Raw genomic sequence first — 13,458 nt, 5'->3', positions numbered from 1 at the left:
CCTTTTTTGTGGTGTAAACCAGAAAGTTTAAATTTTCATCAATTTGCGTAAAATTGCAAAATAACATTACCAACTCATTCAGTTTTAATTCAGAAGTTCATTTTTACATCAAATATCGTCGATTCGAAGTTAGAAAGGCATAAATTCTTCAGTTAAACTTCTGCTTAAATCGCAAAACAATCACTGACCTGTAGCCATGTCATGAAACTGATTTAAATATGAACCAATCAGAAGAAGGCATTACGGTGTAACGTGTACGCGTAATTTTATTTAACATGAGCTTTTAACACGGACTTTTACGTAACTAGATCTAGTATGCTAAACATTGTGGATTTAATAAGCATATGTTCAAAACAGATATGGTGCAGTTTCTATTCACTGTTCTAAGTTTCAGGAAGTGTTTATGCATGTCTTTTTCGCACCTCTGTCTGTGTTGTTTTATGTACTTACATTCTACGTTACAAAGGACGGTATACTGTACAATCTGTATCAATATTATTTATGTACAGTATACAAATAAAAGATGTAATTTATTTCAGAACTTTTTAATTGTCAATTTAGAAAAAAAACAATGCTAAATTAATCCAGAAAAGTATAACATCGGTTTACTATGTAACGCGCTGCACCACAACAGACGAACGCAAACTGTATATTACGCTGTTTATTCTTCCACTTTAAACCAGATGCTTTACATCGAGGTCGTGTTATCGATTTATATCTACACAGCGAGCGAATCGAGAGATATTGAAAAATTGAATAGTGGTTGGATTTAAATTGCTCAGGCGTGCAAAATTCAAAAGTGTCATTACATAATTTTTACGGAACATTATCGAGAAATGAATTATCTACACAGGTATGTAAATATTATTGCAATCCGTTGTTATTAAGTGTCTTATATCGGGGCTTGAATGTTGCGCACAAAATCCTTGCGCAACAATATAGACAAAGAACAAAAAATTCCCACCACATAATTGGTCTTTCACCCTTTGTACCCTCCAAATATTACCCATATAAAAAGTAGCATAATATTTGAGAGCGTCAAAAATTTGGACTAAGTTACTTCAATAAAAAATAGTTTCATTTCTATTATTTAATCCATTTCTGCCTAGCGTCTAGAAAAAAAGGCCTTGGCAAACAGCGTAGACCCAGAAGATAAGCTGCATGATGCGGCGTCTCATCAGGGTCTTCGCTGTTTGCTTAAAAATATTTCTGTAAGAAATATTCTAAATATAGAAATAAATGTACTAGACATCCCTAATTTCGAAATAAATTGATCCAATTAAGAAGGAATGGAGAGTCCAATAGGCATAAATGGGTTAAGTTTGGATAGAGGTTCAATTGTGTATTATGTTCGTGGAAATGGAATCTCAACCAAATTTAAAAACCAGCCAGTTTTCACTGACAAACTTAAATGTTATCTGGACATAGTGATGAGATTATGTGCTTTGGTTGCTCATAACAGGCAGATGGTGGTATTGCTTTAACATTTTTTTGTACAAGTAGCTTTCAGACCTATTTTGAGATTTTAACAAGTTAAGCATTGTGTTGTTTACTTTGTGAATATGTATGCTAGTTTATACTCTCGAGGCCAGCTCTTTTGATCCATTGTGCTAAATGTTGATCAGAATGTTTATCATCACAATTTCAATGACAATTTTGACTTTGGTTAAGTTTGTCATTATGTTACCATATAAAAAATCTAAGGAAAACCTTGTAACCACTATAAAAGCAATATTTATGCCTCAGTCTTAAAGGGGCCTTTTCACATATTTTGGCATATTTTGAAGTTTGTCATTAAATGCTTTATACTGATTAATTAAAACATTGAATCTAAAAAGCTCCAGTAAAAAGTCAAGAATAAAATTTAAAAAAGGAAAAAAAGTAGCTGGTACCAGGGCTTGAACCAGTGACCCCCGGAGTCCTGGAGTAAGTCTGAAGTAAAAACGCATTAGCCCTCTCGGCTATTCCGCTGGGTATACACAGTTTAAGTATTTTATACCTTATATAAGCAATCTTCGTTGTTTCGTAAATTTAAACGACAACAACAGAACTCTCCAAATTATTCAATCGTTTCGCGTTGCAACGCTTTATAATTTTTAGGTTTTCAAATCGTCAAAAGATACATATAATGGCTATATTGGACTATGGTAAATGTTCAGTAATACTGTTTCTTCACAAATATCATAACTAAAACGAAAATTTGCAAATCTGATACAACTTTTTTCAATTTTGTCAATTTACCAAACTGTGAAAAGGTCCCTTTAATGGAACTAGGAAAGGTTTATCTTGTCATTAGTTAGGCTAAGTTTGAATCTGGCAAAGTATGATAAAATACAAGAAACTTATATCATGTGTCATATCTTAGAAAAATGATTAAGCTTGTGAAGAATATTCAACAATATCTTGATTAAGTTTGACTGTTTGTCAAATGGGGTCAGAAAATAGGTCAACAGGTTAAATCTTAGAAAAACCTTGTTAACTATCTAGAAGCCATGTTTATTAATGTTATTTATTGAAGGTCCGACAGGCATTTGCTTTCAGATACTGACAATTTGGGATAAAGCTGCTGTGCGGCTTCAATTTTTAGCTCGGCTGTTTTGGAAGAAAACCCCGAGGTATTTTCATATCCAGCTCATCGTCAGACGTCTGCAGTCCGCATCGTGCTAAAACCTTTACATTTTGTTAAGGTTTTGAACATTGGCTCTTAAATCAAAGTGCTTCAACCTACAACTTTGAAACTTCACATGTAGCTGCCTCTTGATGAGTTATACATGCCACACCCATTTTTGGGTCACTAGGTCAAAGGTCGTGGTCACTGTGACCTCTAAAAAAAAAAAGCAAAAAAAATTCTGACAAGCTTTCATTTATTAAAAACTGCATACGCAGCCAAGCGTGGCATCCGTTATGCGGTGCTCTTGTCTCAGTATAACAGTTTTTATGCACCTGGTAGGGTGGCATATAGCAGTTGAACTGACCGTCAGTCAGTCTGTCCGTCCGCCTGTCCGAAAACTTTAACATTGGCCATAACTTTTGCAATATTGAAGATAGCAACTTGATATTTTGCATGCATGTGTATCTCATGAAGCTGCACATTTTGAGTGGTGAAAGGTCAAGGTCATCCTTCAAGGTCAAAAGTAAAAAAAATACAATCCAAGGGAAGTAATAAGCTTTAAAAGGGAGATAATTTATAAACCTGCCAAATTATATATTGAAATTTGATTTCAAAGCGGCTCAATAGGGGGCATTGTGTTTCTGACGAGCGCATCTCTTGTTCTTACTTTTCTCCGAACACTTTCAGATACTGACCTTAATTTTGGTGTGTTAGTCTACCTATACATGACTTACAGATCAAGTTTGAGCTTCATTCTGGTCCATTGAATTTTACAATGGACTGAATAATTTTATGGTACCTGTCAATATCAATAGACCCTAACTGTGTCATGATGTTTTTTATTGGAATAAATTTGCTATATGGCTTTTGTGTTATTTGAAATAAGCATTCTATCTTAATAATTTTGTTCGACTTTCTTATCAATAAGCTGACAATGTTTCTTGCAGCAGGCAATATATTCAGACATATAAACTACTTACCAATATGCTAACAATGTTTCTTGCAGCGGCAATATATTTTTACATATAGACTACTTACCAATATGCTAACAATGTTTCTTGCAGCGGCAATATATTCAGACATATAAACTACTTACCAATATGCTAACAATGTTTCTTGCAGCGGCAATACATTCAGACATATAAACTACTAACCAATATGCTTACAATGTTTCTTGCAGCGGCAATGTATTCAGACATATAACCGTGCATCATCGAGGCATGGAGGCTAAGCTGTATGATATGCAGACCAAGACTGTAAGGCTCAAGGAAGAAATGTCCCGCCGCTTCACCACTAAGACATCTGAGGCATCTGGCAGTCCTTCTCGAAGCCATGTCTCCCAGGGTTCGACCCACAGTCTGGCTAACCCCTCTAGTCAGGAACGCTCTATCTCAGGTGGGAGTTATACTACAAGCCGTTATCTGCTTTATTTGTGTCTATATGGGAGTGGTATTTCATTTGTTTGTTTTTTTCACGTGAGCTATGGTCAGGGATAATTAGCTCACCTGAGCGATAGCTCAGGGTGAGCTATTGTGATCACTCAGCGTCCGTCGTCTGTCCGTCCGTCTGTAAACAATTTGTAAACATCTTCTTCTACTAAACCATTGAGCCAATTTCAACTAAATTTTATGTGGAGCATCCCTAGGTCATGGGACAAAAAAATTGTTAAAAAAAATTTGATCACATGACCAAGATGGCCGCCATGACCATATATGGTAAAAACCTTAAAAAATCTTCTTGTCAGAAAACGCTTAAAAAAATTTCACAGGGATGACCTTTGAAGGCTCCCCTGCAAAAGTTGTTCAAAGAAATTTGATTCATCAAAACACATGGCTGCAGGAGCACGTTGAACTTTGCATGTTTCGTTTTTGCCTATTTTGTGAAAACTTTCAAAAATCTTCCACATTTTTTGTCCGATCCTTTCCAAACTTTCACGAACCTTATAAAAAATTAGCATTATTGGTCAATGAAGTACAGAATTATCTCCCCTTGAATTGACAAAATGGTGTTTATGCAATAAAGTCCAAATTTTTCATCCAATTCTTTCCAAACTTGTTTATATATCAGATTAAAGAGAATAAAATTTTCTTTATTATGGTTTTTCTTTCATGAAAATCCATAAAGGATAAGTGTTATTAATCGTTGCTTAATTAATGAACAATGCGAATTATCGGTATTGATTTTTTTCCTGACATGCCGTCCCAGATATTAACCGCTTTCAGCTGTAGACTGTGCATCAATACATCGCCGTGTTATTGACCTGAAAAATTCATACGCAGTTGGCATTAACACCGGTCATCAAGACAAATTACTGATGTGAAAACAAATCGTACATCGTAGAGGATTAAATAAACAATTACATCTGATTAAAGATTGCTGCCGATTTAAATCAATTTGAGTACTTTTTGCGTATATTTGATGCCGAATGGGAAGCTGTGTTTAGACTTAAGTTGAGAAAAATGGCAACGAGATACTTGCCTGTTGGTAGCTATAGAAACTTCAGCGTACAGTTTATAATGGGTGGCCATTCTCCGCTGTAGTCTACGGGCGGGTAGTGAACTGGTTGAGAAAAGTGGAAGCTTGTGGAAAAGCGGTTTGAGAAGTTTGTAAGAAAACCCTGAATTATCAGTCTTGTGGGAGAAGGCATTGCGTCTCCACGCAGAGGGCCCTTATCACATAAAGAATATAAGAACCATCAAGACCAACCAGGTAGGGTTTTTATTTTTTTAAACTAACACCCCGAATTTGGTCGTAATTTCTGTTGCTAAAGTTTACTGTTTAGGTTGTTTTGCATCAAAAATCGGCAAGATAGATCTAGCAAATTTGCCAATTTTTTTTATTAATAACGTAGGATTCATTGATTGTGAGCTTTTAAAACATTTTGACCTTTGAATAAAGCATAAATCAGGAAAAGAATTTTAACAGTAATTGAAAATACGATCAAATACGCCATTTTTGCTGACTGGGACAGGTCTTTTTTAGTTAAATAAAATGTTTTATTGTCCCCAACATATGAGCCCAGCAGCAAGAAATGTTTTTTTTTTTACTTTTTGTAAAACAAATATGGGCAACCTACCGTAATCCAAATTCGCCGACACCTTAATTCGACGATGTTCTATTTTTATCGATTAAATGGATGATCATTTCAAAGTAATACAGCCGAGTTTAAAATTATTATTTTGTGCTATTAAACATTCATTATTTCTTAAATTATTTGCTAAATATTGCTTCATGTAACCGTTACATCGTCAAATTTGGGTCACACCAGGATACAATTATTTAGCATTCAAACAACGATTGGGATAAAAACTAGAGGAACCCATGCTGAAATTTTCAATTTTAACTGTTTAGCAGAAGCCACCATACCCAATTTTCTTAGGTGTATGTGGAGGCTTCTGGCAGCATGATTCTGTGAATATAAATGGTGACATTTGATTCTGCATTAATTAAACATGTATTATTGACTTTTTTTAAAGTATGTGTGAAAAATATAATTTGTAACCACTGTTACAGGTTTTATCTGGTTCTTCAAAAGCAACACCTGCAGTCGAGTCCATGCCAGACAGAGGGTGCATGTGAATGAATTGCCTTTTGACTAACTTTGTGTTCTTTATCAAATACATGAAGATTTTTAAATATATGTGTATGTTGTTTTTTTAAGAAAATAGAATCACCAGAACAGGTACAGGCACCCTTTAAATGTGTCGAATCCAGGAGCTTCTGGGGGCCTCTGGCCCCCTTGTCCCCTGGACCCACCGAGGGCCCTGCGGCCCCATGGCCCCCAGCTTAAGTTCAGGATTTTCAAAATATCCAACTTTGACCCCTGCAAATGCTTTGCTAAAACTTTGGCTACAGTTTCTAAAATTTGCTACACAAAATTCCATTTGGCTAAAATGTTGGCCACAGAAATTTTTGGGCAAGAGGAGCCCTGTTTGGATTGTATTTGGGTCATCTAGGGTCAGCAACTAGGCACTAGGTCAAATAATAGAAAAACCTTGTGTAGACTATAGAGGTCAGTTTTCATCAGATTTTATTGAAATATAGTCAGAATGTTTGTCTTGTTAAAATCTGGATTGGGATTGACTTTGGGTCATCTAGGGTCAAAAACTAGGTCAGATTAAAAAAACAAACTTTTGTAGACAGTAGAGGTCACAGTTTTCATTAAATCTTTATGAAATTTGGCCAGAATATTAATCTTGATGAAATCTGGGTTGGGATTGTATTAGGGTCATCTGGGGTCAAAAACTAGGTCAAATCATAGAAAAACTTTGTGAAGACAATAGAGGTCATAGTTTTCATATGATCTTTATGAAATATGGTCAGAATGTTTATCTTGATAATATCTGATTTTGGATCGTATATGGGTCATCTAGGGTCAAAAATTAGGTCACCGGGCAAATTCTAGTAAAACCTTGTGTAGATGAAAGAGGTCACAGTTTTCATCACGTCTTAATGAAATTTGGCAGAATGTATTAATTAATGAAATTTGGCTTGGGATTGTATATGGGTCTAATAAAATTTAAGTTCATGAAGCAAGGTTAGTCAGGTGAGCGCTTCAGGGCCATCATGGCCCTCTTGTTGGACTTAATGTACTTAAGGTAGGTGTTGGCCCAGATTAGCATGTGCAGTCAGCAGCCACAACCAAAATCAGGGACACTTTCTGCCAATAATGGATTTTCGCTTACAAGAGACTTGCTTGAAAGGAAAAATACCAGAAAACCGGAACCGTCCTCCTTGATTAGCCTGTGCAAATTACACAGGCTAATCTGGGATGACACTTTATGCAAATGCATGAAGCCGTGTTTTCCCAGAGCAAAGCTATTTTGATTATCGCTATAAAGTATTGCATGTTTGGTATACATGTATAACATTTTAAAATGATCATGGTATTATTTAAAAAAGGAATTGGAACAATTGTTCTTATATGTAAACTCTAGCCAAATATTCAAATTAGATTTTAAAGAAAAGGCAATATTAGAGTAACTGTCCACAAATGTTGACCATCTGTAAACAGCGTGATTACAGTAAGACCAATTGCCTTGCCTTAAGGTCAAGGTCACATTATGTTGTCAAAGATGTTCATAGTGCAGCTTGTGAAATAATTGCAAGCATTTTAGCCGCATTCTGAGAAAACTGGGCTTAATGCATGTAAGTAAAGTGTCATCCCAGATTAGCCTGTGCAGTCCGCACAGGCTAATCAGGGATGACAATTTCCGCCTAAATGGATTTTTCATAAGAAGAGACTTTATTTAAACAAAAAATGTCATAAAAGCGGAAAGTGTCGCCCCTGATAAGCCTGTGTGGACTGCCCTGGCTAATCTGGGCCGACACTTTACGCACATGCATTTTTATGCCCAGTTTTCTCAGAACACGACTCATTTAATGAATAATTGGCTTGACATATTTCTGACAGGTGTAGATTATTTTTACATATGACATGCAGCTTTGGGTCTATTTGTCATCATTGATGAAACAAACATGTCATGTATTTTGCTAGAGATTCACTATTTATGTGCATGAGTTTACAACATATACATGTGCTTTATTCATATAGATTAAGGAGTAAATTAACATTAATCATGATGCAAACATGTGTTACTAAAGTTCAGATTGTGTTTGCTTGTTACAGGCTCAGTTGATGTGTCGGCCATCAAGATGCCACAGCAGTCAGTCAACCAGCGGCTTCAGTTCTGTTGCCCCCTTTGTACGGTGAAGGAAGGGTCCCTGTACATGTTCCGCCTACACCTTGCATGCCACCCCCAGTTCCTCAAGACCAGCAAAGGCACCGACAGGCTGGCAAGTTCATCCTGCACCTACTGTCCTTATGTGGCAACAGACAAGGACAGTTTGTCCACCCACATGGCTGCACATTCTAGGGACTTCGAGCTGAGGTGCCGGTATTGTCCCTATGACGCCCATCAAACTAGTAGCATCGTCTCTCATTGTCATCTCATGCATTCTTCTTATCAGCCAAACTGGTTTAACAAGCAGAAAAGGGAAGATAAGAATGGGCCAGCCAAGCTTGTAAGCTTTTGTCCCCCCATTTGTCTTAAAAGAGTGAAAGTTAATCCACAGCCTGTGCAGAAACGTTTTAAAAGGATCAGAATTGAAGAGGATAGTGACAGTGAAACAGAGGATCTGAATTTACTTACAAGGCTTGAAATGGAAAAAAATAAAGGTAACCATGATGGTCGTCTTCACAGTGCTGTTCTTCATGAAGGCAAGACAGTTGACAGCAAGGAAGGCTTGGCTGAGGGTAAAACAAATGTAGGAACAGCAGTTGAGGTCAATGGAGATGAACCAATGTTAGATGTTCCACAGATGATTGGATCAGAAACAAGTTGTGATAGAAGAAGAGATACTATTCTGGAAAAAAGTGAAAGTAATGTAAACAATGCCTCTAGTAAAACACAGACTTCAGGCAGCGAGACTCATAAACCAACAGTTGATAAAGACAAGAATAAAACTGGTAGTCATGGTGATATAGCTTTGACTGCTGGGACTGATGACTCTCATGGTCATGTGACTGCAGATGAATCTGCCGCTGCCATTATGACACTTTCTTTAGAAAATACCTCCAGAACTTCAGGGGCTATTAGACAACCGCAGCAGGACCACAGTAGTTTTGTGAAGAACGCAGGCAGTGGGTCTGGTGTGGAGACAGTAAGACAGTCTTCAGTGAGCTCTGAAATTAGTGAGGCTGAGGTGCAGGATTCACAGGGTTTAAGTGTAGGAGACCTGGATATAGACAGAGAGCTGCAAGACATAGAACGAGTCCTGGAGTATGCAAGGTCAGCCACTGTCCAGTCTCCCGAGCCGCAAACATCACATGAATAAGGGGGGAACCAGTCATCAAAGGAATGGGAACCAGTCATCACAGGAATAAGAGGGAAAACCAGTCATCCAATGAATGAAGGAAAAGGCAGAGTGAAGTGGTGGGACCAGTCATCATAGAATGAGGGGGGGGGGGTCATTACAGGATTGAGGGGGACCAGTCATTACAGGGACAGGAGGGGGGGGGGCAGTCAACACAGGAATTAGGGGGGACCAGTCATAATAGGAATAAAAAATAAACCAGTCATCACAGCAATGAGGGGGGGGGGGGGAAGTTATCATAGGAATGAGGGGGTGGGGGGCACAGCCATAACAGAAATGGTCTGTCACTGCCCAGTCTCGTGAGTCTCAATCATCACAGGAATGATTGGGGAACCAGTCATCACAGGAATAAGAGGGGAACCAGTCATTACAGGAATAACAGGGGGAACCAGTCATCACAGGAATAAGAGGGGGACCAGTTATCATAGGAATTAGGGGGGACCAGTCATCACAGGAATGATAGGGAACTGGTAATCACAGGAATAAGAGGGGGGACCAGTGATCACAGAAATGAGAGGGAAACCAGTCATCATAGGAATGGGGGCTCGGAAGACAGTTTAGAAGACCTAGAGTTATACCAGGAATAAGTAAGATAGCGCAGGACTATGTGAACCACTAAACAAGTAATAGCTATCTTGGTGCAATTGTATAGTTGTATGGAAATTGTTAAGCAATTGTACCAGACAGTAGGACTCCTGTCACCACACAGTTACATGATGTGTCTGACAAATAGAAAATGGTGTATATTTCATGAAAGTAAAATGTGTAGCTACATACTTTATTTGAATACTTTTCTTAATTCAGAGCATTATTTGTGCTTTTTTGGATGCTGCTATACCTTTACTTAAAATGAACAGGTTTGTTGCATATATTATGTTCTGTTTTATATTTCCTATGTTCAAACCATTTTAGACCATGTTCTTATTCATGCATGTTTATATACAAAGCAAATAATTTAATGTCGGGTGGACCAAAACAAGGTCTCATTAGTGGAATGCTAAGTTTGAATACCATGTTTAAGCTTCCCAATTGTTATGCCCCTTTTTTATACTTGGAAAATTGAAAATGTTGATAAGTTTTGTGTTTAGGTCCACTTTATTCCTAAAGTATTAAAGCTATTGCTTTAATACTTGCAACACTTACTAACTATCATAAGGGGATTGTGCAGGCAAAGTAATGTAAATCTGACTGGCATTTTGACAGAATTATGGCCCCTTTTGTACTTAGATAATTCAAAATTTGGTTAAGTTTTGTGTTTTGGTCCATTTTACTCCTGAAGTATAATAGCTATTGCTTTCTGACTTGGAATACTCGCTAACTATCATAAGGGGACTGTACAGGACAAGTTGCATAACTCTGGTTGTCATTTTGACGGAATTATGACCCTTTTTTGACTTAGTAACTTTGAATATTTTGTTAAATTTTGTGTTTAGATGCACTTTACTTCAAAAGTATCAAGGCTATTGCTTTCAAACTTCAAATACTTTCTTACTATCATGAGGGTACTGTACCTGGCAAGTTGAATTTGACCTTGCCTTTTGAATGACCTTGAATCTCAAAAAAAAATTGCTTAAATTACCATAACTTCTTTATTTAGGATCAGATTTGATTCATTTTTTGACAAAACAACACTTACCTGACATACCACAATGGACTCCACCCAAACCATCCCCCACGCCCCATCCCAGAATCTCCCCCCTCCCTCCCCCCCCCAAAAAAAAAAAAATTTTTTTTTCCCTTTTTTTGTTGTCTTATTTTTATGCCCCCCTTCGAAGAAGAGGGGGTATATTGCTTTGCTCATGTCGGTCGGTAGGTCGGTCGGTCGGTCCACCAGGTGGTTGTCAGACGATAACTCAAGAACGCTTGGGCCTAGGATCATGAAACTTCATAGGTACATTGAACATGACTTGCAGATGACCCCTATTGATTTTGAGGTCACTGGGTCAAAGGTCAAGGTCACGGTGACCTGAAATAGTAAAATGGTTTCCGGATGATAACTCAAGAACGCATACACCTAGGATCATGAAACTTCATGGGTAGATTGATCATGACTCGCAGATGACTCCTATTAATTTTGAGGTCACTAGGTCAAAGGTCAGGTCACGGTGACCCGAAATAATAAAATGATTTTTGGATGATAATTCAAGAACGCATATGCCTAGGATCATGAAACTTTATAGGTAGATTGATCATGACTCGCAGATGACCCCTATTGATTTTCAGGTCACTAAGTCAAAGGTCAAGGTCACGGTGACCCGAAATAGTAAAATGATTTTCGGATGATAACTCAAGAACGCATATGCCTAGGATCATGAAACTTCATAGGTAGATTGATCATGACTCGCAGATGACCCCTATTGATTTTGAGGTCACAAGGTCAAAGGTCAAGGTCACGGTGACCCAAAATAGTAAAATGATTTTCGGATGATAACTCAAGAACGCTTTTGCCTAGGATCATGACACTTCATAGGTACATTGATCGTGACTTGCAGATGACCCCTATTGATTTTCAGGTCACTAGGTCAAAGGTCAAGGTCACAGTGACAAAAGTCGTATTCACACAATGGCTGCCAGTACAACGGACAGCCCATATGGGGGGCATGCATGTTTTACAAACAGCCCTTGTTTAAATATCATCTAATAAATGACCCCCCCACATTATTACCCATGTCCAGCCCCCCCCCCCCCCCCCACACATACACAAAGGAAGTATTTTTTTAAATATGGTAAAAAAATTATTATTATTTTATTATTGAAAGACCGTCCAAACATCCCACCCAAGCTATTGCTATCAAACTTGAAATATAATCTTATAAGTTTGTTTTATGTCTTTACGAATGTTCAATATATTGTGGAAATTATACCTGATCTCAGAATCGTCTATAATGTACCACTTCTTTAAAACATAAGCAATCAATATGTTTCAATTATGGTCCTCTTCCAGTTAGAACATGACTATATTACCTTGACCTTATTGAATATGAACAATTTCCACATGATGGCTTACGTTATACTGTCAAGCACTCGTAAAGTAGAGCGTGCTGTCTACAGACAGCTCTTGTTTGTTTTGTTTTTATACATTATCTGTTTATCATGCTGCAACGTACAATGCATAAACCTTTTTTTCATTGTGAATCTGACAGTTGATAGACCTACCTTGTACAAAAATTGTACTTTGTAATGTTTTCTTGTTGAGAAGACAATATCATTGAAAGAAGCACATGTTTATGAAATGCTTGCATTTGTTTAAACTGTGCATTGTTCATACATGCTGTGCCTGTGAATGTCTCTCATTTAACGTACTTCATCGGCGATGTTCAGTGCATATTCATGTATGTCTACTTGCAATATAAAGTTATTTCATGTCATTTAGTATGTTGTTAGATGGCTGTTGTTTGTGTTTGTTATTTTAATATGTATGAGTTATAATGAAGGCATTAGTTACCATTGTGTCAAAAACGTATGACAGCGTAGTGTCTCATAATTCATTAATTGTTTGGATGGTTTGCTTTGAAAACTTCTTCATAAATGTCACTAGTCAATAAGGTTAAACTCTACAAAAGAACGTTTCTGTTTAAATGTCTTTGAAACCTTGAAAATCATTGTTTCACTATTTTCTATTCTTACTTTTTGTAAAGCATGTGAATCTCATTTAATTGCTTTGATTTACAAATGAGCTGGGCACTAGGAAAATATGGCTTAAAACATGTGTGAAAAGCGTCGTCCCAGATTATCTTGTCCTGTCTGCCCATGCAAATCAGGGACGACACTTTCAGATTTATCCTATTTTTCTTTTAAATAAAGTCTTCTCTTTGTAAAAAATCCAGTTAAGATGGAAAGAGTCTTCCCAGTATAGCCGACGCAGACTGCACAGGCTAATCTTGGACAACTCTTTATGCACATGCATTAAACATTTTCCAAAGCAAGTCTCAAATCAATCAGTCTTCGGGGTATTTTCAAGCTAAGTAACT

General features: G+C 37.3%; 1 protein-coding gene across 1 annotated transcript in view; it reads left to right on the top strand.

Moving 5' to 3' along the window:
- The window catches only part of LOC127839073 (uncharacterized), a 64,190-nt gene extending 54,631 nt beyond the window's left edge, over positions 1-9,559 (top strand). The window contains exons 5-6 of the mRNA XM_052367247.1: positions 3,792-4,006; positions 8,241-9,559. Of these exons, the coding sequence (XP_052223207.1) occupies positions 3,792-4,006; positions 8,241-9,448 (1,423 nt within the window). The 3' untranslated portion in view covers positions 9,449-9,559. The remainder of the gene's footprint in view (positions 1-3,791; positions 4,007-8,240) is intronic.
- Positions 9,560-13,458: the final 3,899 nt, after the last annotated feature.

Source organism: Dreissena polymorpha, chromosome 1 (genome assembly GCF_020536995.1).
Source record: "Dreissena polymorpha isolate Duluth1 chromosome 1, UMN_Dpol_1.0, whole genome shotgun sequence".
Lineage (NCBI taxonomy): Eukaryota > Metazoa > Mollusca > Bivalvia > Myida > Dreissenidae > Dreissena > Dreissena polymorpha.
Note: the sequence above shows the minus strand (reverse complement) of the source record. Positions and strands in the feature narration are given on the sequence as shown.